We start from the raw sequence: 25,177 nt of genomic DNA on the forward strand, positions 1-25,177 counted from the left end.
TGACATCAGATCTGTAAGTTTATTTGCTCAATGTACAACGGCTACATAATGACTCACATTCATGATATTCCATCACTGAGGAAAAACTGCTAAGAATGGTCCGTGTGTGAAATAATTCCTTACAGAAACACGGAGTTGGAAAAAAAATATCACTGATTAGACCTTAAAAAGAGTTCACTGCATAACATGACAGAAAAAGCACAAACAAAGGCTCATTCAAAGAACATAGTCATTTTCCCCCCTACACTGTAATAGTTATAATGTCACCATGACGAACACCAGACATTAAGATTAAGCTAACACTGGTGTTTTCTTTTGCTTTCTTTTAAAAAAAATCCCAAAATCATATATAATTGCATGTCACTATAGCAACATCCATAACAGATCAGTTTTGTTACGATCACTATTTGGTAGAGCAAACGTCACCCACCCACCCCAAAAGGAAAAATAAAATAAAATAAATTAAAAAAAAAACTTTTAAAAAATTGTTGAAGACTATTGTCATAGGAATACATAACATCTACAGTATAAGTTAATAAATTTCAAGCTACCTTATAGAAATACAACACCAGCATGCACAATATTGTATCAATAGAGTAATGGAGCAGTTAATTCATTTCACTGGAGAGACAGGTATCATCGGCAAGTGCATTTCTTTGAACAAAACATAACAAAAAAAATTGAAACCATTCAAGCTGCTCACAAGTCCCCAACCCCCCACTCCGAATTTAGCCCTCTTGTGCGATCTTTTTATTCCCCTGCAAAAAAGTTTTCCTAAAGCAGCAAGAGCTAAAAAGCTTGGGGAAGGGGGGGTGTATGGGGAAATCGTAAGGAAGGTTGTGTAATTCCAGTAAACCACTTCCAAATCAAAGCCAGGGACAAACACGCACAGCTCACACGACGGTGACTGCGAAAGAAAGAGAAGCCTACAAATGTCTTTCCAGTCCACAATATTTCCGAGAGGTTTCATCGTCCCCCTCAAACCCAACCTGCTAGCCTCTCGGCTCCTCAGGAAATCCTGTCAGACACAAGAACCAGGCTCCTGGTGTGACACTTTACTGTGGTGGCCTGCATCGAAGTCACCAAAGCCAAACTGCCAAGCTGCAATAAAGTACAACAAAGGTGTGTGTTTGTTTAAAAAAGCATCTCTCTGCATTGACACCAAATCACTACCGATTTCGCCAAGATCAACCCGGGCATTTTACGCTCCTGATGTTCTACGGCACCCTCCGACTGCTAGGGAAGCTTGCTCCACCACTGAGGTTTGTGGTTATCCACCCTAGCCCACCCACAACACCACTACGTCAAACAAGATGCTCCGTTTCCAAAGGGGATGGTGACAGCTGCCATTTATCCAACGGGAGCAATCAAAGCCTAGTTTTCATCTAGAGGGAGCTTTCAATGAACAACAGCGGGATGTGAAAACATAATTCAAGGAAGAAAACAGCCATGAATTTCCAACAGTCATGATTCGTTCAAACAAAAAAGCCTCAGGGGGTGGGACATATTGTTTAATTAGCCATGACGACGTTCTCCAGGCAAATCAGATGTGAAAGATCAACTGAGCTTATTTTAGCATACAAGTGCCAGATTCTGCTGTGTTCTGTTGTTGCTATTATTTTTTTAAAGGCTGTTCACAACAACTTTTCACATTTGGGGCTTTCTTTACCAATCCAGAGTGTTTCACTTCTGCAAAGAGCTGCCGACACAGCAAGGCCCCGCTGCCAATCAAGGCAAAGAAGGAGCACAGGGCAGAGGGGAAAAGAGCTGATCACCTTACAGAGTGGTAGAAAAGCTTGGGTCATGAGCACAATGGCAGCGCGATCCCTGAGGAAAAGGCAGAGGAACACCGCCCACCTCTTCTTCTCTTCTCTAAGGGAAGATTCAAGATGTCTTGGACAACGCCAGACAGAATGAGACATACAGACCTGAATCAGCATCAGCCAAACAACATTATCTTTTAACAGGTCTCCCCTTGTGCCAGATTTAAATTCCAAATCCTCCTCCTCTCCTTTTGTTCGCTCTGGATCCTTGGAAACGCATAGAGCTGCTTGCTGAGCACCCACTAAAAACAGCTAAGAACGAGAGGAGGTGGAACTTCCTCAGGCAGCACTGAAGCATCTGGAAGATGAAACAGGGCGGGTAGATCCACCCACAGATGCAGGCCTGATAAGAGAACGTCCAGCCAGCTAAAAACAAGCAAAGCACGGTTACACTCAATGGCTTGACGTCAAATATGGCTGTCATGTAGAAATACTGTAAACTGTAATTTAGTGTTAATACTGTAAGCTCTCTTTAAGCATCTCGGCCAGAAAGGTCAGAGGCTCCTGGGTTTTGTTTGCTTGGGAATCGGGGCCTCTCTTTCCTTTTAAAAACTACGCTGTCACCAGCAAGGGATGTTCAAAGATTTGGAAAGCACAAGTGTGTCTTCACCAAAAAGAAAGAGAGAGACAGAGAGAAAAGGCGTTTTTCACACACACACACACACACACACACACACACAAAAGAGAATGGCATTTTAGCCAAAAGAAAGGAGATGAAGAGATGGATGGAAACCTGACAGGAGCCACAGAACGTCTCAAAACGAAGGAAGGGAAACACTGAGAAAAAAAGAGGGCCACTCCATTCCAAGTTAATTCTTGTCAACTTCGCGTACGCCCTAGCAATGGAGAGAACTTAAAGACGCTCCCCATGAATTAAGAGCCTCCCGAACAGTCCAGGTGCCCCGGCGGAGGCTGCCCTTCCATCCCATCCCAGCCAGCCTAATCTTCCACTAGTGGTGTTTTGGCAAAAAGTGTCAAAGAGGCATTCAAAGACAGGTTGCGGGGAGCCTCTCTGGAAGGTCACCCCTCCTTTTTCCCCCTCCCCCACCCCCGACCCCCTCCCCCCCATCTCGTGGGAAAAAAAATAAAGACTGCAGTAGTAGCATCGGCGTGCGGCTGCCAGTCCGTCCGAGGGGGGCCTAGTTGTTGCCTTCACCGCCGTCATCGTCCTGCTGGTCGCTTGTCCAGAGCGTTAGGTTATCGCGCAGCAGCTGCATGATGAGGGTTGAGTCTTTGTAGGAGTCCTCGTTGAGGGTGTCCAGCTCGGCAATGGCGTCGTCGAACGCCGTCTTGGCCAGGTGGCACGCTTGCTCGGGGGCGTTCTGGATCTCGTAGTAGAAAACAGAGTAGTTAAGCGCCAGGCCCAGCCGGATGGGGTGAGTCGGCTGCATGTGTTCCTTGCTGATCTCGTGAGCTTCGCTGTAGGCCTTCTCAGAGGATTCTACCACCGTTGCCCTCTTCTCCCCGGTGGCCACCTCGGCCAGGTAGCGGTAATAGTCCCCTTTCATCTTCAGGTAGAAGACCTTGCTCTCGTACTGGGTCTCGCTGCAGTTCTTGATCAGGTAGTTGTCCAGGAGGCTGAGAACGTCCTGGCAGACGGCTTCCAGCTCCTTCTCAATCTTCTCGCGGTAAGCCCGCACCATCTCGATCTTCTTCTCATTGCCGTCAGCAGAGGTCTTCTGCTCAATGCTGCTGATCACCCGCCAAGAGGAGCGCCGGGCCCCCACCACGTTCTTGTAGGCCACCGACAAGAGGTTCCGCTCTTCATTGGACAGCGGCTCGTTGAGCTCCGTCACCTGATGAGAGAAGGGGAGACACAGGACACCCGGTTAGCCTTGGCTGATCATTTCCAAACTCTACACCCCTGGGCAAAGAACATCTTGAGAGCTCCTCATAGCTGATATCACAGATTTTAAGATGATACTAGATCAGTTTCACAGCATTAACAGAACCCCCGTCAGAACAGTACAGAAGGAAAGGCGGTAAGGAGGAAAGAAACCAGAAAGGCTTTAAGCTGTCTAAGGAACAGCTGGCTAGAGAGCTCAATGGTTTAGGTCTCTGGTTGTGGAGCCAGAGATTGGTAATCTGATTCCCCACTGTGCCTCCTGTGAATACAGCCAGCCTTGTGTAACCTTGGGTAAGCTGCAGAAACCCTCCAGAAGAATGGGAATAGGAAACCACTTCTGAATATTCTCTACCTGGAAAATCCTGAAAAGGGCCACCACCAGTCAGAACTGAATTCACAGCACATGAGCACTAAGGAACAAATTCTTCAACACCCAATATATGAGGAGCAGTTCAAAGACTATATATATTTTTTATTTCCTCCAAATGATGACATGCTATATTGCACGCTAAGATATTGCCTGTTTCTTGGGAGGGAGACATACTATTCTCCTCTATAAACCTTCCTTTCAAAAAACCCAACTTTGATTTCATTGGTTCAGGAAGAAAATTAAGCCCCATCAGGTACCGGCAGGAATAATGACCTGTCAAGCCCAAAACCTGTGGGCCTGAATTTTGCTGGCTTCAAAATGGAATAAGGTGGGGCTCTGGGTGGCTTACAAACAAAATCATCAGTATAAAATCAAATCCAGTAATAAGCATAAGTTAAAACAGAAACAAAAAGAAAATAACCCCCCCTAATAACAAGCCTAATGATATTTAGAGAACAAGACTAACACAAAATATGACGGCCACACCAATGTCAATTAACCCATAAACAACGGGCTGTTGGTAATTAAAGATAGTAAATTTAGGAAGGGTAACAATGTAGTTAAAAAACATGGGTTAAAAAACTGCACCTTTGCTTGTTTGCTAAAGCCAAGGAGGGTAGGGGGCCTGACACATCTCCACCGAGAAGGCCCAGCTTGTAATTGTAGATTTCTGGGCCTCCCTTGGGGTAGCCACCTGTATGTAGCCATTTTGGACTGGATGACCCAGATGGGGCAAGGAGATTGATGTGAGGGAGAGGCATTCATACTCCTTCACAGTTAATCATGTTACTTGTAAGAACAGCAACAACCAGGTTATAACAAGTCTGAGATTTAAAAATAAAAATAAAAAACACTTAGTCCCTGGAAATCCCCAGACCTTCAGATACTACACTAGATTAAGGACACTGTTGTTCTGTATTGTAACTCCCATTATGCCCCACCACCACCACCAGGCATACAGCTGGACCTTACAGGAGTTGAAGATATGTCAGTCTAGGGAGGGCCCTGAAAGTCAAAAATGTTCTACAACCAATAACTGGTGACGGATCACAAATCCCGCAGGCTTAAGATCTGGTTTAGGAGGTGTTCCAAAATAAGTGCTTTACAGCAAGGCAGTGGTCCCAAAAGAAGGCGTGCTTCGCGCTGGCAAATCCCGTTCTCTCCAGGAAGACACATAAAGCCTGTATGTGGTCCTTGAAGACATCTACCTAACCACAGCACTCAAGCACTCTGTAGGCCACATGGCAGCCACCTTCCAGCACCCTAAGCAACTGTGGACAGCTAATGCAGGAAGCCCTCCTGTGTACAGAGAGGGCCTGGCACTCTTAATTTAAGGCTGCACATACTTTCCCTCACATCGCTAAGTGGAGGGAGAGATCCCCAGAGGCAGCGTTGTGCCCACCTCTGGCGACAGCACAAAGACTGGATCTAAGCAATGACAAAGAACACTGGTATCACATACAAGGATGTCCCTCCCTCCGTAATTCTGCACACAGCATTTCGCTATTTCTTGCCATGAAGCCATTAAAAACCTTTTGGTCATATTTCTGCAGCCCAGGATGTGGAAAACTATTCAGAGCTTCTTGAGTCGATTTTAATTCACCTCCGCCAGGCTTCGAGTGGACAAATACCCCCTCGGCACTTTGCTCCAGAGGTGCCCGTCATGCCATTTGTGAGGCTCAGAAGGTGGGCATTTTGGCATGAAGACATTCATCCCCCTTCATCTCCTGATGGGACCACAGCTGAGGAGCAAGACTCAGGCACCGTCGCCGCTTGTGGCTTGCACACAGAATAGCGCTAGAAGGGACTGGTCTGTGTACAATTTGAAACACGCTTCTGGTCTATGAACTGATTCAGGACTCTGTGGATCATCTTCCACCTTCAAGCAACCATCCTCATCCACAGAACCATGAGGGCCTGAGGTGTGGCAGGATTGTGGTATCAGCAGTTGTAGCAGCAAGCACACTGAAAGCCCTGCACCACAACAGCCTTCATTTGGGGACTTTAAAAGGCAACTCTTGTGAAACAAAACGCTCCCACGTTTCGCCTAAACGATCTGGCTGGGCTGCTCTTTTAAGGGCAGACGAGCGGCTGCTGGGAGCGCGGGGTACTCTGTATACAACTAACTGGCGTCCTGGCAACCTCCCGGGTTGTAAATAGCTCCCTACGCAGACTGGATAAAATGTTCAGCCTCCTGACCCACCACAGCTGTTCAGGTGCCACAGACAAACTGGCAGGTGGGCAACGTCTTGGCCCAACTAATTTATAGGGCAGCATTTTTGCCAACAGCTGGTTCCAGCAGCAGAATGTGCCACTTTGCTCATCCAAAGAGGTTCTGAAATATTTCACTTTTTGATATTCCACTTTGCTTAGGCTTCCCAATGTTCCACACCAGCCCGCGTGAAGCGACAGGGGCCAGATCTTCCAATTGGCTACCTCACACAAAGGTTTTCAGGATGTGGCCAGAGACAGGTCCTTTTGACTGCACACTTTCAGTTGAGTTCATCTTGGAGAAAGGTATCCGTTTGATTACCCTCTGCACAACTCAAGCAGAAGAATCCTGCTCTAGAAATCGGACTCAACTCTTCAAGTGGACTGCACAACCCTGTGGTCTTTATTCTCACCTTACCGAAAATGATCAGCATGGAACTGGAGAGGAACTGCATTATCCTAAGCTGAAACCAGCCAACTAAACAGAAGCAGGGCCTATGCAGTCCCTCGTATTCATTTTACACCAGTAGTTACACCTCCACGGTACTATATGGATACCAGCACAGCATGAATGCAAAGACAGATGGGAGCATGCTTGTTCACAGCTGACCTTGAAAGCCGGCCAAAATATTTGTGGCTGCCACCACGTCTCCCCTTTGTGCCATGACATCATGCAGAGCTTAAAGCCTCCCTTGTGTGCGACCTGCTCTCTTTCCCCTCCCCGACAAGGCAGGCAGGCACGTGATCCGGGAAGCAACGAGAGCTAGGCCCCACTGCCAACCGCACTGCAGGCTCAGCACAAGGCCAGGCTAATCCTAGGCGATCCCCCATCAGCCAAAAGTGCGCTCTTCTGCAGCAAGTGCACGGACTCACGGCTGTACTTAGATCTTCTTCATCATCACCATCAAACTGCACAGCTGGAAGGGACCAAATGGATCATGTAGTCCAGTCTATCAGGGAGGAAGAGTGGGGGGAACTGGACATCCAACCTCTGACTCCAGAGACCTAAACCACTGGACTGTCCATCCATTTGTAATAATCTTAGAACTGCAGGGCTGGGAGGGATCCTATGGGATCATCCAGTCCAGCCCGTCAGGGAGGCACAAGGGGAACTGAACTCCCAACATCTAGTCCTGCAATCAAACCATTGAGTGATCCTGCAGTCTACCCTAGAAACTCTGCACACTACCTAGCTGCCTGGAATAATAAACTGTCATGATGAATAGGGGCTTTTCAAGTGTGATGCTCCAATTCCGGAGCTGACTTTCATGCTAGCTACCTTGAAGGGAGGATGCACATCCCTAATGAGAAAGCATTTGTGTTTGGGGGAGAAGGCAATCAGCCTGGCGCCATTGTACTCTTAGCCTTTTGCTGTCACTCTCTCACTCTGCAACGGCTACTCCACTCTCTGCCTAGCTAAAGTAATGTCACTAGAGATTATAATCCTCATCACTAAAGATTTTCCTGAACAACGTGTCGCTCAAAACTTTGCTTGTAGGCACCCAGAAATAATCCAGGCTGCTTCTGTGTTTTAAGAGAAGGCTCATGGGGGCAAAAAATACCAGCAGCAAGCCTTCTGATCTGTAGGCTGCTCCAGCAAAATGTTATTCAAGACAGAGACTGCTTGGTTTCAGGGTATCACTTTCAATCTGTTACCATCAACTAGCCAATTTTGATTACAGGTGCCTTTTCATTCCCTGTAACATTAAACCCTAATTGTGAAGTTCTCGCTTGACATAAATCATCCTAGAAATCACAGGGAACACTCAGTTCAGTGACTAGCATTTCTACTGGCTGTTGGAGAGAAGGCAGAAGCAGCTTAGACACAATCGTTTCTAGTTTTGCAGCTGAAATTCCAATTCCACACTAAGAACACTGGGCGGACTTCATGCCAATGCAAACAGCTAAAAAATGAGAAAGGATGTACAACTCCTAAACAAAACAGAGGGATCATCAGTCTCTTTCACACTGAACTTTCAACTATGGTTTACAATTACGTAAGTTAACCTTTTGCTCTCCCACGGCCCATGAGATCACAAGCTCCAGCATTCATGAACGGCTCACCACAGTCTATTGTTACGTCCTGACCCAAACCACGGTTAGTCTTAACTACAAGGTAGAGGAAAGAACTCCACCTGAAAGTAATTTATAAAGTGGACTCTCCTAAAATATTAGGACTCAACCTGCCCACCTTAAGTCTAAACAGTTTGGGGGTTTGAATATAATATCAAAATCAAGTATGAAAGCTTCTGATTTGAAAGAGTTCAGTAAATTCATTTGTGAATTCAACACTTTTCTATACAGCACTAACATGACAAGTTAGGATTAGATCAAAAACAAATCCATATAATGCTGGAGGTAAATGATTAATCCCTGGTTGGTACACCACACATTTTAAACTAAAGGTAAATGGATATATTTAAAAATTACTACACAGTTCTATAAACAAAGGTTTTTTTTTTACAAAAGTAACACTCCTCTACACAAGACAGTTATTGTGAGCATGTTCTCTAACATCTTCCCTGCTTGGGGGGGGGGAGTAGTCACACATAGAAGAACATTCTCCTGCACATCTGTTAACATCAGATAAACAGATCCACAGCTTCGTTAATCAGAAGCCCCTGACGGAAGGATTCAATCTACTGAGCTTCAGAACCAGACATGAAATGGATGCATCTGGCACAAGACTCATAATTTAAGCTATGGCACTAGGACGGTGTTGGTGCTAAGACGGTTGCATAGATACTATTACCAGGCCCCTCCAAAAGAGATTTCTGTTCTAATTTCAGGAACTATTAAAGTTGCAGGTGCCTGTATCCAACTTCCCATTTATCCCAAAACAAATCAGAGCTTTATGCTTTACTGGAGCCAAGTTCCACGCCATGAACTCTCACCTCTCTAACACATGTTCACTCCCGAAGCTCTGCATTCCCACTGCCTGTGAAAGCCTTCAGTACAAAACCTCTCTGAGACCTCCTGCGAGTTTTTAAGAGAAGCTTTGGGGCTTCAGCAGGGCATTTAAGTCCACGCGTCACATAGGCTTCTGGCAAAGCTCAAGATTAAGAAGAAAGGATTTAAGGATGCAGGACAAAAGGAAGAATGTCCTTTTTTGGGAGCCACTATACATAGGGACATGAGCGTGCCATCTCTAGGCGAGAATTTTTAAATGAGTGTGTCCTCCCTACATCAGAGTTAGAATTCTAATGTGCAAGCCTACAGGGTGGACCCACCCCCCAAAAATCAAGATGCTATGTACAGTGAAGCCCTCAGCTTCAAAAAGAAGCCTTTCACTGCCTCTGCAAATGGAACAGTAGTGCTTAACAGGAGTATAGTGTTTTAAGCTCAAGGCATAGTCTACCTTGAAGGTCCCACACTTTCTTGGACCTCAGCAAAAGAGGTCCCTTCCCCTCTCCCTTTTTCCCCCAAAACCCAAAGTAAGGGAATGTTCCTCTTGTCTTAAAAAAAGCCCTTTGAGGCCAAAACCAGTTCTTAAATGTCTGCATCCACCTGGCTCCTACTTCATGACTGCTAACTATTCACCTTTACTATTTATTCCAACCAGAAAACATTTTCTAATACATACTAAAGGATGAGGTGTTGCAGAGGGAATGGAATCCTCGTGGACATTTAGGCCTCTGCAGGTTGAGAGCAAAGAAGGGGACTTCCAGAGACACGATTTATCCTGATTTGGGGTGGTGGGGATAGGGAAGGGCTGGTTGGGAAAATAAAAGAGCTCCGTAGACCCTGGCCAAAAAACCTTGAACCCCCACCACAAGCAAGGAGATGCCATAATGTTAAGAGCAGGATTTCACTAGCCCACGTGTTCCTGTGCACAAACACATCTGTGAACGACTCACTCTAGGCCTACCGGTTCCAGAGAAATCCCAGTCTCTGCAGTCATTGGGAACTGCTGTCAAACAGCTGTTCCAGGACAGCGTTTCCAGCTGCTCCTGCTCTTCACCCACCTCCGGAGACCCTCATTTTTCATCTCCACCCAAACCTCTCTCGGGAGTCCTCCACTGAGGCGTGCTGTCCACAAGCACAACTTGGACCTTTGAGCCTTAGCAGCTAAGAGGCAACCTATTAGTCCTGGATGCGGGTGACAAACTAGCGATAGCCTGGTTGCTAGCTATGGACAAGAATTAGGCTGACTTCACAAGAATGTTAATGAAGAGTGGTACCACAAGAGTGGTAACGAATTAAGTCTTGAACGGGCCCTCAGTGCTACTACAGAAAGAGGCCTATCACTCACAAGGGCGACACTCTACGCCAGTGGTGTCGAACTGTGGCCCTCCAGATGTTCTTGGCCTTCAACTCCCAGAAATCCTGGCCAGCAGAGGTGGTGGTGAAGGCTTCTGGGAGTTGAAGTCCAAGAACATCTGGAGGGCCACAGTTCGACACCACTGCAGTCTACGCTGTCTTCAATAGGTTCTAGAATATGCGAAAGGTCATCTTACGATTGACCTCTCAAGCCCCTGCTCAGCCTTGGCAAGTCACCTGAAGCCCAACAGAGCTGTTGGACGGATGAAATGGGGAAGCATGATACCCTGAGCTTCCTAAAGAACGGGCAAGAGACATATGCTCACTGCCACACAAGGAAGCATACTAAAAGCTCGTTGTTTTTAGGCCACCATTTTCAGAACCACTTAGGGGAACTTCACTGCAAGCCTGCTTTGGACAGCCTGCAGCTACTTCAGGAGATTGGGTGATTACGGTGATCAGCCCAAACACGCTGATCACCATAATCACCCAATCTCCTGAAAAGGACAAGAACTGATCCCACAGCTATAAATACTCAACTATCCCACACAACTGCACCACAGCACAGACAGAATTCTGTCTTCTGAAGATGCCGGCCATAGAGACAGGTGAAACGTTAGGAAGAACAACCTTCAGAACACGGCCAAGCACCCCGAAAAGCCCACAAGAATGTGCCTCTTAGCACACTAGCCAGCTGCTTTTTTTTTTAGACCCTTTGCTCCATCCAACTCCACAGCACATCATTTTGGGGGGTGGGTACAGAAATTTGAACTGGTAGCTGCATATTCATGGGTAGATATTCACGTCTCATTTGCAGGAACATTTTGTCTTTCAAGCCAGGCATTATTTTGAAACAAAAAATCACTTTTTCTGTCTCCTCCGAAGCTCAAAAGCAAGGCCCATATTTGGCCTTAACACGACACACAGTGTTTCAGTCCTCACCACAAGCTGCTTATACCACTTTAGTCTCTAGCAGTGTTTGGGCACACATGGTTCTTCAGATAATGCTGGACAGACTCCCGTTTCTCATCACTGTCGCCTAAGCTGCCTGAGACAGACGGGAGCCATTTCATGATCCCATCCCTAGTCTACACAAATTGACTGTAGACTATTTTTCAGCATTTATATGAACAGTCATATTGGTAAGACAGTCATACAGGGATGACACTGACAGTTCCCATGATCATAGGAGAGGCAACACTTATTTATATTGTACTAAAAAATAACTGGCATTTTCTATAGCTTTCATTATTCTAGCCAGCGTCCCTATGGCAGGAGAAATTTCTACCTTTGATTAAGGAACTCACTCCTGAAAAGCAATGACAGTCATGTTGATCCATGAAGGGGGCAAATCCAAATTATAGTCACGCTACGCTTTAATTAGGGACAAAACAAAATGCCACTGAACAGCAGCAAGCTTCCCAGTTGTCCAAGACTTTGTCATATGGATGAAAGGAATGGATGAAGGATAAGCACCACTTCAACACTGATAAAGAATGATAGTAAAGGAAGCAAATAAGATTTTTCCAAGGGAGCCACTGCCAGGTCTCCACACCTCTCTCTTCTTCAGCAATACGAGGTGTCTAGTTAAAGGAATTTATAGTTAGCAGGAAGATTTATCCTATTACCCTGACAGAGACCGAATTATCTAAGGTCAAGCGATGAATCTGGAGGTCAAACAGGGAACTGAACCTTGATCTCGTATTTCCAAGTTATCTCTCAGCCCACTGAATGCACCCTACTGGATAATGACTTTATTACTAAATAAGTCTTAAATAAAATGTATGTCAGCTACAGAGCATTAAAAGGTGAGAATGCCCTGGGTGATAAACAGAGGTGATGTGGCATCTGCTCCACAGGTTGACATGCTTCTTCCCTTCCAAAGAGAGACAGAACCACACTTTTAGATGGTATCTTTGCCTGGTTGTGCCAATGAGGATGAGAAACAAATAACACAGGTTACCTGGTCACTGGGAGAAAAAGCAAGCCAAAAACAAAACAGGGCAGTCTCTAAGATCCCTATACTCAGGAAAGGGCTGACTGCTTTCTTAGCAGTGGTGAGGCCATTAATACTGCAGCTGGTTGCTGTCAGGAGGGAGAAAAGAGGCAGCGAAATGGGGGAAATGATCTTGCAACACCCAGACACGACTTCCCTGCAGACTAACTTTTAAGGTACATTACTGGCCTTTCAGAGAAGAAAGACTCGCCACCTGTGGTGTAAACCCATACAAAAATGGTGAAGTAACAACAGCCAAACACACACACACACACAGCCTGGATGCAGAAATGATGGTTGCCTCCATCTGCCTTGGTCCAACACAATTAAAAATGATTTCAGACCTAGATACTACCAGAGAATAATGAAGATTTTAAGGTGCTGTTTACACAGAAGGGCAAAACAGGGGAGACAGGGATTTTGCTGCAGAATTGAACGAGGATCCTTTTCTCAATCTGCTTTTGACAATTTAATATTTAGAAGAAACAGCATGGGTCGAGCCTCCATCCCCCAAGCTTTCACTGTGAAGTTACTCAGCAGTCCTAACTTAGACATTGCTTCACTGCTGTGGGAAACTATACCATGGCATTTAGTAACACCTGACCTTTGCAACTCATCCCAGAATTCTATGTGACCTTGCTGAAAAGTTTAATAAATGGTGGCTGTTAATTGGTTACCAATCTAGTTTTTTTCAGAAAAAAACAAACAAGCCACAAACAGATTTTGAAATCTGGAGAAAACCAAAAACGGTAGCTGGTATAATATGACTTTGCAATAATATTCTTTGGAAACGGCAAAACGTTAGGAAGAAAAACCTTCGGAACACAGCCAAACAGCCTGAAAAACCTACAACCACCATCGGATCCGAGGCGTGAAAGCCTTTGAGAATACAATATTCCTCGAACTTTATCAAGAAAACTTCACCATGAACACGCTCATTTTTAGACCTGCATTTATAAAATGCTTACCCTCATTATCAGTAAATTTCACAGGTATTTCTAGCTTCCATAAGTTTACACAAGCAAAGTAACAGTAAAATAATAATCTTAGAACTGCAGAGCTGGAAAAGACCCAATGGACCACTGAGTCCAGCCCCTGTCCAGGGGACACGGTGGGGAATTAAACTCCCAACATCTGCCTAAACCACTGGGCTATGTGGCAGTCCTCCATTTCTTTACCCAACCGTGGAAAATCTACAACCAGAAAATAAGACCCGCCTTGCAAGTGCTGTTGTGCTTCTAGCTTGTAAGAGTTGGGAATGTGGCAGGCCTTCCAAAAAGCACCCCTCCCTTCTCTCCCTGCCCTCTAGGCGTTAAGAGAGTGTGGCCAGTCTAGCAGTGTTGCTCTGCACCACCACACTCTGGGCTGAGAGCCAGGGCGCGACCACTTTAGTACATTTTAAACTGGCTTGCTCTTGAAACCTCTTCAGAAGCTAGTGCAAGAAACAGCTTAGTGCCCGGAAGTTTCAGCTGGTCATCGGCCCTTCATACCTTTGCCTAGGTCGGCCTGCCGACCTTGACCGGTTGGCTTCTCAAAACTCTGCCTTTCTGAGGAGTCTTCCACTACTGCTGGTGTCTGCAGGAAATCATCCATTTCTGAAAGCACTGTTCCACTGTATTGTTTTGTAAAAAATAATGATAATAATAAGACACACCACCAATCATCCTGGGAAGTTTTCAAGCTATAAACCACCTATGAAAGGGATTTTTAAAATAACCAGGAAACAGTGTTTTAGATAAAATGGACAGAGTGCTTTCAGAGAATTTCCAGGTTGACGTGTAGTACTGTTGAAGTCTTTTTCTAGGATTTAACTCTTAAGATTTCCTGCCTGCCTTCGCCCAGTACAAGTGTATAACAGTTTCAAATGGGGCAGAAACCTCTAGTCTTAGGAAAGTATAGCCAGCCACAGCTAAAGGCTTTCTTGTCCGCAGACAACTGCTGTGCTTTGCAATATAGATTACAATCCTTGGGCACTCCCGAGCTGTTAATAAGGTGAATAGAGCAACGTTAAATAAGCAGCAACCATTTCGTTTTGCATTTGGGAAGCTGTTGAAGGAGATCCTGCATGTACAAAAGCAGAAGGGCATGCAACCACAGTCTGACACAAGGCTATCTGCTATCGGCAATGTCAAAATCAAATACTGGCAGCACAGAGCTAACTCATTCTGGTTTTCCCTTCCACCAGGCATCATGGAGCTATTATTGCAAGATTGGCGTGGTACACAGAGCTCTGACCAAAAATCCCTAAGTCTTTCCTGGAAGCAATGCCTCTTAGTCATTTGTTCCCATCACACATCGGGCTAGGTTTCTCGGGATGGGGTGAGCCACAGCCCATGCTGTCTGCAACGGTATCGCATAACCAAGTGAGAGCTCGCATTTCCAAATTACTGTGCGGCAATCCTTACGCACTTGGATTTTTTCAAGGGACTGATGTGAGTTCTCAAGACAACAGGACCTATGTACACAAGTTGTGGAAGTGTTTCCTCACATATTCTGTAAAAGAGGAACTGCATAAACAAAGTTTACACTACACAGTGTGAGTTAACAGAATCTGTGTGTTTCGGTATTTTATTGGTGTTTTCTTGCAGAAGCTCAGTCCTCAGTGTGTGTTCAATGTATGAAAGATTTTAAAGCACTCTTCTGCAAAAACTGAAGCACCTGTTTACTGCTCTTTACTAGAGTAAATTGAGAGTTAATTTTGCAGATGGGCTAGTGGTTCCCAACCTTAGGACTCCAGATTTTCTTGGACTACAACTCCCAGAAATCATGGCTAACACAGCTAGGAGTGAAGGCTTCTGGGAGTTTCAGTCCAAGACCATCTGGGGACTTAAGGTTGTGAACCACTGAAATAGACTAAAATAAAAACTGTAAGAAGCTAACACAAAATTTCCTGATGGAAAAAAGCAGGAGCGAACCTGGTAAGCAGAAGGAAACTCCAGACAACAGGTACGACCAGCAAGTAGACTGGTCTGAAAATTCATTGTTTTTCCTACCCTAGCCCACTAAACACAAGAAGAAAGAAAAAGACAGCCCAACAGAACTATCAGGTACAGAACAGGACAAGACTTACACAACAAGCCAAGCAGGGAAGATACACGTGGGAATTCATAGGAGGAAGAAGGAAAATGCAGCAGCAACAGCAGCTTCTGTGAACGCACTAAACTAAGCAACACTGTTGCTATGGAGAAGGCGAAGAAACGTGCTCACAAAGAGTCTTCACACTTAGTGGTCTGTAACACTTTAATCCTACACATGTCTGCCCCACAGATTCTCAGCCTCCACCACGAATGGGATGGATGATGAGCTGAAAGTGAACCTATCTTGGTGGCAAGGCAAAGGCGGAAGGGTGTGTGTATTTGGGGTGTGTGTGTGCTTGCCTATGCAAAATGGCCTCTGGAAGAATTTCTCTGCCCTTTTCCCAGCCAGAACTAGCTCTTGCCCCTTCACAACACTCTCCAGGGGCCTCAGAGTCAGCTGTGAAAACTGCCTTGTCTCCATTCCAGTGGTCACAGCTGCATTTCAAGGGGGTGACATCACTGTCAAACCTCTCCTGATAGCCTGTGCTGCCTCTTTTGACAGTCGCTTCTCTCTTAAGACATAGAGTCAGCACATGGCCAAATCAGCACACGGTGTGAGGCCCCAAGTGCTGAATGGTCTGCAAGGCACCTTATGAATTTCACGTATACAAGAAGCTTTTGTCAGCTAGGGATGTGGTGAGACTGAATGCAACTCCCTCTGAAACTAAGATGCGTTAGCATGATCTGGAATTCCTAGTACTTACCTACGTTATGGAAAAATCTGTCATGTGCAGTAGTCCATTTGTGCTGATACAGGACCATAGTTGCCAAAATGTCTAGCATGTCAATCAGGGAGTAAAGGCTCAAGTAGATATAAAATAAACATGGTTCTAAATAATCTTAGAACTGCAGAGCTCGAAAGGACCTTATGGATCACTGAGTAAAGCCTCAGTCAAAGAGATAACTGTAAGGAATCGAACTCCCAATCTCTGGCTCCACAACCAGAGACCTACACTGTACCACTAAGCTATCCAGCAATTAAAATCTGATTTAAATATTCTTCCCATTCAAATGAGAGAATACTACAGGTTTTCCAGGAGTGAGCCTGAAGACACAAAGCTCAGCTCTTCTCCAGCCTTCACTTTGAGGCAGCTCAAGGGCCTTCTGCACAAACATGCTCAAGGCAGCTTAGACATTTCTGCAACAGCAAGGAGATCCAAATCACCCAGAGGTTACAGAACCATTTTGTTCTCTCCTTTAGAAGAACATCACCACTTAATTTCATTAGGCTGCCCTTGGATGAAACAAGGCAATACCCTTGCCCTAAAAAAGCACACAGCATCTTGAATTAACCTCATGTAAGAAAGCGTATATCTGCCAGTTCAGCTTCCACCTTGTACCCCAAGAGATGTGAAGAATGCCAATTTAGGAAGGGCTACAACAGAATCTGTTGCTCCTTCCCTAGTCTAAACAGTCACCTACCTTTAAGGTACGCAGCCAAGCTTCAGGATAACTTCAGGAGCTGTAAGAGCTTTGTGATGTATAGCCAGAGTTGGGTAATGGTCGCCTTACCCAGCATTCGCTACAACAGATCAGACTGTCCACATCAAGCAATCAAGGAAATCAGCAGAGCCTACAGTACCACACGCAGACTGCTAAAACATACCTCTGCAGCTACAAGTACTGGTTCGTACTATAAAAGCAGGGGTTGGGGGTGGGAACTGATGAGCTTGCATGCAACTCAACTTTGAAGGATAAAGCAATTAGAGAAGAGTCACTTAGGCTGCAAACCTCCAGACACCTGCTTTAGAGTAAGAGATACCCAATTCAATGAGGTTAATTTCTAAAGGGACACATCCGTGATTACACTGTTGCTTAGCTTTTTAAAAAACTGTTAAGTCAATAGTAAAAGGAACACAGTTTCACTAAATAAAAAGTTCCCACATCATTGACCTAAGGCTCATTTCTAAAAAGATGTAGGTACACAGAAAACATTTAATCCCTAATGTCTGAATAGCAAGTTTGTTGCTATTAGACCTAACTTACCAAAACAGACTAACCACTGTATTAAATGCATAATCAGAACACGCTATACAGTATGTTTACTAGTCATTTTGTTTCTCAAGGACAAAGACTTTCAGCAACCCATATTTTCCTGACCCTCTAGAAAGGAAGTTCAATCATTAATCCATTACTCTTCTAGAAGCCACATTAAAATTAAGCTGAAGTTGCAGCTGGATTTTCATCTTCGGCCCTAGACCTAACATTCTTCTCTCAAGTTACCTGGGATGCATTTAACCCCATGGTGGCCCATCTGTGGATCAAATCTGAACCTAAAACCAACACTTTTGACCCTTTTTGTATGAACGAATTGTCGACCAGCGAGTGACATGGAGAAGGAAGAAATCATCACTTGCCCCAAATGCTTGCTAGACACTCTAGTGGAGGGTTGTTCCCATTATGAATCCCACTGTGTCCTCCATGCAGCAAGTGCACTGACTGAAACCCAAGATCTGGTCATTTTTCACAGAGAGTCTATCGAAAAACCTGGCAGAGCTACCATTTGCAGAAGAGGCAAAGCACTGATTAAGGTCTGGCTATGCACCATACATACATCATGAGCAAACAGATGCTGGGCAGTTGGAAAGGGCAGGTTTGTGATCTATCTTTGTATCACTATAGCACTGTCAGTTCACGGTACACTGAAGGTCATCTATAATATCACACTTTGCCCTAATGCTATTATTACACTTGAGTCACTGGACTACACAGAATTTAAAACTATATATTAAGAATTAAAAGACTTCTTCATCTTAGAGTTGGAGAATACAAACTGTTTTATTTCCCAGGAGGAGAGAAAACTGTGTAATGATTTTTAAATTATTATTCTTATTACTAAATCTCTGCCATCAAGTCAATTCTGACCTATAGCAACTCTTTCCAAAGTTTTCTAGGTAGAAAATACTCTGATGTGGTTTACCATTCCCTTCTTTTGAGGGTGCCCAAAGCCACACAGGCTGGCTGTTCTCTCAGGAAGCGCAGAAGGGAATCAAGCTCCCAACTTATGGCTCCACAGCCAGATCACTAAGTCACCGAGCTCTATAGCCAGCTATTTCACAATGAAGGGTTGCTAATTCTGAGTATAAGAAAGTGAAACACAACAGAACAGTTGCCAATTTTAACGTTTATTAACTTTTAGCTTCAATCTGGATGTAGTAGCAGTACTCAGACTTCAACCCGTCAAGTAATTTGATTTCAGCTTCCAGAAGCCCTGTCTAGCATAGCCAATGACATAGTTTCTGGGAGTTGAAGTCTAAAATACCTGATGAGGGCCAAGATTGAGAAACACTAGCCCTAAAGGAAACCAACATTTAATGTCAAGAAAATAATGTGGAACAAACTAGCAAGACCCAAAAGGGAAATTGCAAACCTAGCAGAAATTGGCTTTAGCTATTAATAACTGCACACCATCAAGTCAAATCTAAATTGCTCCAATTTCTCAAGTTTGTTAAGGTGAGGTACAGTGGTGCCTTGCATTACGATGTCAATTCATTCCAGCGAAATCGCTATAGAATGAAAACATCGTAAAGTGATTTTAAAAAGCCCATAGAAACGCATTAAAACCCGATTAATGCATTCCTATGGGCTTGAAACTCACCGACCAGCAAAGATCCTCCATAGCGCGGCCATTTTCGCTGCCCGTGCAGCGAGAAATCCGTCCCAGAAAACAGTGGGTAGCCATTTTTTTACCCAGTGGCCATTTTGAAACCGCCGATAAGCTGTGCAAAAATCTTCGTTTTGCAATAATCGGTTAGCGAAGCAGGTAACCGATCATCGCAAAGTGAAAAAACCCATCGGAAACATCGTTTTGCAATCGCAAAAACTTCTTCGTTATGCAATTTCTTCATTAAACGAAGCGCTCGTCTTGCGAGGCACCACTGTACTTAGAAGTGGATGACCTGTCCCTCCTTAGAGAGGCTCTGGGACTATGCAGCTTACCCAAGGCCACACAGGCTGGCTCTACTCACAGGAGCTACAGTGGGGAGTTGAACTCCCCAGGCTCCACAGCCAGATCCCTAACTCAAGGAGCTATTCAGCCAGCTGTTCTGATGTAAAGCAACCCTTTTCAGGGTAGAAAATATTCAGAAATGGTTTACCATTCTCTTCTTCCAGGGGTGTCCTGGGACTGCAGCTTGCCCAAGGCCACACAAGCTGGCTCTTTTCCCAGGATCAAACCAAATCCCCCACCCCTGACTTCACCACCAGACAATATATTTTGATTTTAAAAGCCTTATCCACCTTTATCTACCATATACATTCAAATAAAACCTGAACAGACTCCCAATAGTTACAAAGATAGACCAGAGAAATGCCAGAGGTCCAAGGCTATTGTGCAGAGCTAAGCACACAGGCCTCGTGCAGCTCTTATGAACTGAGAACTGGCAAGAATGTCCCCCTCCAGAGACTCTATAAGAGGGCTGTATCTCCATTATCACTAATGGGTATTGATTAAGGCATCCCACAATAGGTAGCTGTATGACTGACAGAACGCCGATTCAGGAACAGCTTCCAAAACACCCATTTCCAGATGCTTTCAGCACACACCAACATCAGCTGGGGTCCCGCTCCAATTTTAGGAGAGATCTGATGGCTGAGAACTGAAATTCAAGAACACCTAGTTAACTCCGCACCTTTTCCCCCTGTTCCAAGGTAAACCTATCCATTTTAGATGCTAGTGTACAAATGACCCTTTAATTCCCAGAAGCACAGCAATGGCCACCCTTCACACTGCGCTCACATGCCAATTTGTGTCAATTCTGGTGGAAGAACAGCAGGACTGCTACTGCCCTCCTGTCCTGCTTGCAGGTTTCCTAGCTGGTCACTGTAAAAAACAGCATGCTGGATTAGATACTTCTTTGGTCTTCCCAGCAGGTTCTCCTTATACTTGCACTACTCTGTCTTTAAAGAAAACAGAATGTCTCCACCATCGTTTTGTACTCAGTACAGCCCCCATGCACGTACCTGCTACAACCAAGTTAACGAAGGAAATCACTATACACAGCAGCCTGAGTACCATCTAGGGCAGCAGCAGTCAACCTGGGGGGCTCCCAAATAGCACGGAGCACCAACCCCAATCGGGTCTTTAAAAGCACACCCAAGGAATAGATGTAGTAGTCCTAAAAGACCTGGGAGCCCAGATAACTGACCTAGTGGCCCTGGGTAATAATAATACTAGGACGTAAGTACCATTAACTGTAATCATATCCTGTCTTGTGAGATCCTACACAAATTGACGTTTTATCACAGAAAGAGACTTACATCTCTAATACAGATGTAGTTACAACACTCATGAAATTCAACATCTTAGCTGTAAAAGCACAAGGGGAGTATTTCCCAAGATAAAAACTGTCAATGCAAATGCAATTGTATGCCCACATTTCTGCATTACCTTGGACAAATGCCATTCTACCACTCTTCGCTACCACCTGGGTGCACTGCAGGTCCTTGCTGTTACCTGTGACATCACTGTATTGCTACGGAAATGACTGCGAGGTCATTAGTCTCTTCCACCGCTAGAATCTGGGTGGAGGAAAATGGTATGGAATACAAGCATGAGGAGACTCACTATCAGGCAGCTCTAAGTCCAGTCGGTTGGAAGGGTTTTGTCATTTCACGTCTGAGTATTAACAGCCTAAATCTTTGTGTCAGCCTTAGGAGACAGCAATGTGCACAGACGCCCAAAGAGTGAGATGTTAAGGGGCTGAATTGAAGATGCTGAAGTTTTAGAAGAGCTTAACATTTATATACAAAGATAGACTTTTTTCTTTTTTGTCTTTTTTTAAAAAAGAGTACTGTTCTGACTAAGGGACATGATGAAAACTTGCAGAATGATAACAGAAGGCTAGAAAAGCTGCAGCAAAAAACAGCCTTCAAGAAGTTATAACACAGAATGCGCAGATCACAATATGCCATTTTTGCAGTTGCATCCAGCTCCTTCCAGGGAGCCTATTCAGAGAAATGATTGGCATGGTATCATATTGCAGAGGCAGCTTGTCAAATTTTGAATCTGTACCATCACGCCTCTAAACTGATCCCTAAACTGCCATTCCATTCATCCTGCTCTAGCTGCATCGTTCTACTGAGTATTGGCAGCTCTACCATCTGCTTAGCGAACACAAGGTTATGACAAAATGGTGCAATAAGATAAAGAGCAGCAGCACCTCAGGCAGAGACTGCGACAATTCTGGATCAGTATTCACTCTTCATCAGAGAGGGAGGCCACCCCAGCTTCTCTTAAAGGCTCAGACCTGACTAACAAGGCAAATAGAAAGAACTGTTCTCCCTTTAAAACAACCCCTCCCTCCCTCCCTCTCTCCACCCAGTCTAGCCTCTCTGCAATATGACAAATGCAGAATCTTCTGGAATGACTTGATACTGCCTCCCACGATGGCTTTGTTTGCAAGATCAGATCAAAGATTTCTCTTCTTCATGTCTGATTCAAAAAACAGATGGGGGTGTCTTTTTTTTTAAAACAAAACCACCTCGTTTACAACACTTAAGCATTCTGTGCCATGCCATTATTTTATAGGGTAAAGCACATTAAGACAGCTTGAGTTAACCCTGGACAACATATCCTAATAAATCTTTTTTCAAAAGCTAACGTAAGGAAACCATGTACATACTGCTAGAGTAGGAAGCACCTCATCTTCCTAAGGCAGATGACTAAGAATTCAGTGTACAATAGCAAACAGAAAAACTGCCCAGGGAAAGGGCTTCTCTGCTGGTTCACCTACATATGTTATATCAGAATCCAGATTTCAACCTGTAATACCTTAGCCCCAGTCCCATTTTCCATGATAAAAACTGAAATGGTTGGCAGATCTTCTGCTCCTTCAGTTTTCTGTCCTAACGCTCTTTGGAAAATGGGATTTATATATCTGCCCCATGACAGGATGGTGAGCTGCCTTAAGTGCAAATACTCCTGCCTTAGACCAATAATATATATGAGATATCTCATATATTATTGGTCTAAGGCAAAAATGTTTGCACTTAAGGCAGCTCACCATCCTGTCATAGGGCAGATTAAAGGGGGGAGATTGTGGGTGGAGTTCCTTGTGAGGGGTAGGAGGTGGACACACCAGCTGAATTAATGGGAAATGCGACCAGGGAGTGGCACCATCCAGACATAGGGGTGATGGGGGTGGGTGGGAGAGAAAGAAATAAGAGGCACTGAGCATCCAAACTCAGCACTATACCATTAAAGAAGCACTTGCAGAATTTTTTCCATTTCTGTAATGTGGTACCACAAGCAAGGGAGGGTTGTAGTACTAGTCACCCACAAAGCACTCATGCATAAAATAGCATAGAGGCACCCCACCCCTTTCCCCTCCCTCAAGGAGGAAAAGGAAACCATGTCAAACTAGGCCCTGTGATAAAGCAGAAGAGCAAACAGCCATGGATTCACTCCATCCACGATCAAGAAAAAAGAGAGAGAACAGCATCCATTATGCCCCACATTACAAAGCAACTCAGCAAAATCCGAAGATGCAGCAATGGCTGTGGTGATGACTGGGGAGAAAAGAGCTGATAAAACCCATACCATGGTCAAAAGCGGCACACAAGGGCACCTGAAAAAATACAGGAATGGGGAGAAAGGAACCTTTATCCTTTTTTGGGATGAAAGAGAAATTCAGCACGTCAAGCACAGGGACATCCAGTCAAGGGCAAAAGGCCACCCGGCCTGCCAGCCCCAAATACAAAAATGTGCTTTACAGGAGCGGATTTTGCTAAAGCCATATGGGAAGGGATGTGTGCCCTCAGGGAGGGGCACTTCCTCTGCCCTGGCAAAGAAAGGAGTGCCCTGTGGATCTGAGCCTCAGGGCGAGGCTTTTCCCAGAAACCCGGCTGGGTGGGGAGTTCTTCCCAGGGAGGGGCATCTGCTCCAGGCATGACACAGAAAATAAAAATATGCCTTTTAAAAGCCTCGGCTGTCTTATTCCAAACCATCTTTCCTACCGAAATACAAAGAGAGAAAAGGATATTAAAGAGTGCATGGGTGCCAGCGTTGGGACTGGAGCTTAAAAGGGGGGGGTGGATCTCCCCACCCAAAACTTCAGACATGTGTTAAGAAGAAAAATCCTCCCCCCCCCCCTTTCTAGGTGTGGCACAGCACTGAAAGAGAAAGTCATGGCTATTTTATCCTGTCTTGGAAAAGCAGAGGAATGAGATTTGGGTCTGGACTATTTCATGAGGAGACAAAGGGTGGGCTTGGGAGGAAAAGGGGGGAAATGCATATTGAGCCACCTTGAGTCCTTTTTAAAGAGAAAAGCAGGGTAAAAATATTTTCAATTAAAAAAAATATGTGCCTTATTGAATGACATAAAAAGGCACCACCCAATTTCTCCAAAAAGGGGTCAATTCCACCCCAACCCTTTTTCTCCATTTGAAGATTGTATGAATCTAGATGTAGAAGCATTTAGAAGAGAAAATTCCCCCCTCCCTTTTTATTGGAGTTGGAAAGAAAAAATATATTGCCTCAATCTCTTTATCATTAGTAAATGATATTTTTTTAGTCTTCTAAAAACCAGATGTTATTTCCCCTACCCCTACATTTAAAAAAAAAATCACTTTTCTCTTTCTAAATCGTTATTTTAGGTAAGGGAGAAGTATTATATAATAAAGCCCCCCTTTGAAATAAGAATAAAAACACCTTCCCTCTCCCACATTTTTTTAAAAATAAGCTTTTTTAAAACCCAGTTTTCGAAAAGAAATTAACATCTTTATACAGAATATTTCCCTTTAAAAAAACACCTCATCTATGTGGAAAGAGGTCTTCAAAAAACACCCCCACACGTTTTAATGAGAATTAATGAGACTAGAAATGCCCCCCCAAATTATAAAGACACTCACTCAAAAAGACCCCCCCCTTTTTTTCCCCCTCAGGAGGGCGAAGCGGGAAGGGAGGAGTGCGGGAGAAAAAGGGGCGGGCGGGCCCTTTTTTGGCCGCGGCCAGGAAAGGGGGGGAAAAGCGACTCACGTTCTTCATGGCGGCCGCCATGTCGTCGTATCTCTCCGCTTGCTCGGCCAGCCGGGCTTTCTGCACCAGCTGTTCACGGTCCACCATCTTTGCGAGGTTTGCAAGGCGGGGGAGAGGAAGACGAGGTGGAGGTCTTCTCGGATTTTAAGTGATAATAATATTAATATACAAGATTCTTTCTCTTTTTCTCAATCTTTTTTTTTTTTTGCTCCCGACCGAGGCTAATGAAAAAGGGGGAGCTTGGCGGAAGGCAAACAGAAAATCAAAGGACAAAAAAAGGAAAGAGACAGAGAGAAAGAAAGAAAGAGAGAGAAGCGCGCGCCGACAAGGCGAGCAGGCGATTGGTCGGCCGGTCGTTCGAAGGCTGAAGGGCGCGCTCCCGCGCGAGACCGAGCGAGGCCGGCGGTTGGTCGAGGGCGGCTACCCCTGAGCAGCGCGAGACAACTCGCCCGCCTGGCTTTCCTCTCGCTTTCTCCCACACGCACACGCCGCGACTGCTCGGACGGGCTTGTAGTAGCGACGCGAGAAGGGGTGGGGTGGAGTCTGCGCAGGCGCCCTGGCTTCTTTCTCCTTTTACCCTCTCACCGGCGCTTTCGGGCGGCCCCGCCCACTCTTCG

The 25,177-nt window shown here is 45.0% G+C and overlaps 1 protein-coding gene across 1 annotated transcript; it reads right to left on the reverse strand.

The window, feature by feature from the left end:
* Positions 1 to 25,102, reverse strand: YWHAG (tyrosine 3-monooxygenase/tryptophan 5-monooxygenase activation protein gamma). The gene is made up of 2 exons (XM_020805009.3): positions 24,561 to 25,102; positions 1 to 3,619 (listed from the first exon to the last, which is right to left on the reverse strand). The coding sequence occupies exons 1-2, from the start codon at positions 24,645 to 24,647 to the stop codon at positions 2,963 to 2,965; spliced, it is 744 nt and encodes a 247-aa protein (XP_020660668.1). The 5' UTR covers positions 24,648 to 25,102; the 3' UTR covers positions 1 to 2,962.
* Positions 25,103 to 25,177: the final 75 nt, after the last annotated feature.

The sequence above is a fragment of the Pogona vitticeps genome, chromosome 7 (genome assembly GCF_051106095.1).
Source record: "Pogona vitticeps strain Pit_001003342236 chromosome 7, PviZW2.1, whole genome shotgun sequence".
Classification (NCBI taxonomy): Eukaryota; Metazoa; Chordata; class Lepidosauria; order Squamata; family Agamidae; genus Pogona; species Pogona vitticeps.

What these genes read in the sequence shown, in the direction of transcription:
- YWHAG (XM_020805009.3), bottom strand. Translation starts at nt 24,647, where the DNA reads ATGGTGGACCGTGAACAGCTGGTGCAGAAAGCCCGGCTGGCCGAGCAA. An exon ending in TGGCGGCCGCCATGAAGAAC is followed by an intron (nt 3,620 to 24,560) that starts GTGAGTCGCTTT and finishes TTCTCTCATCAG; the next exon opens with GTGACGGAGCTCAACGAGCC.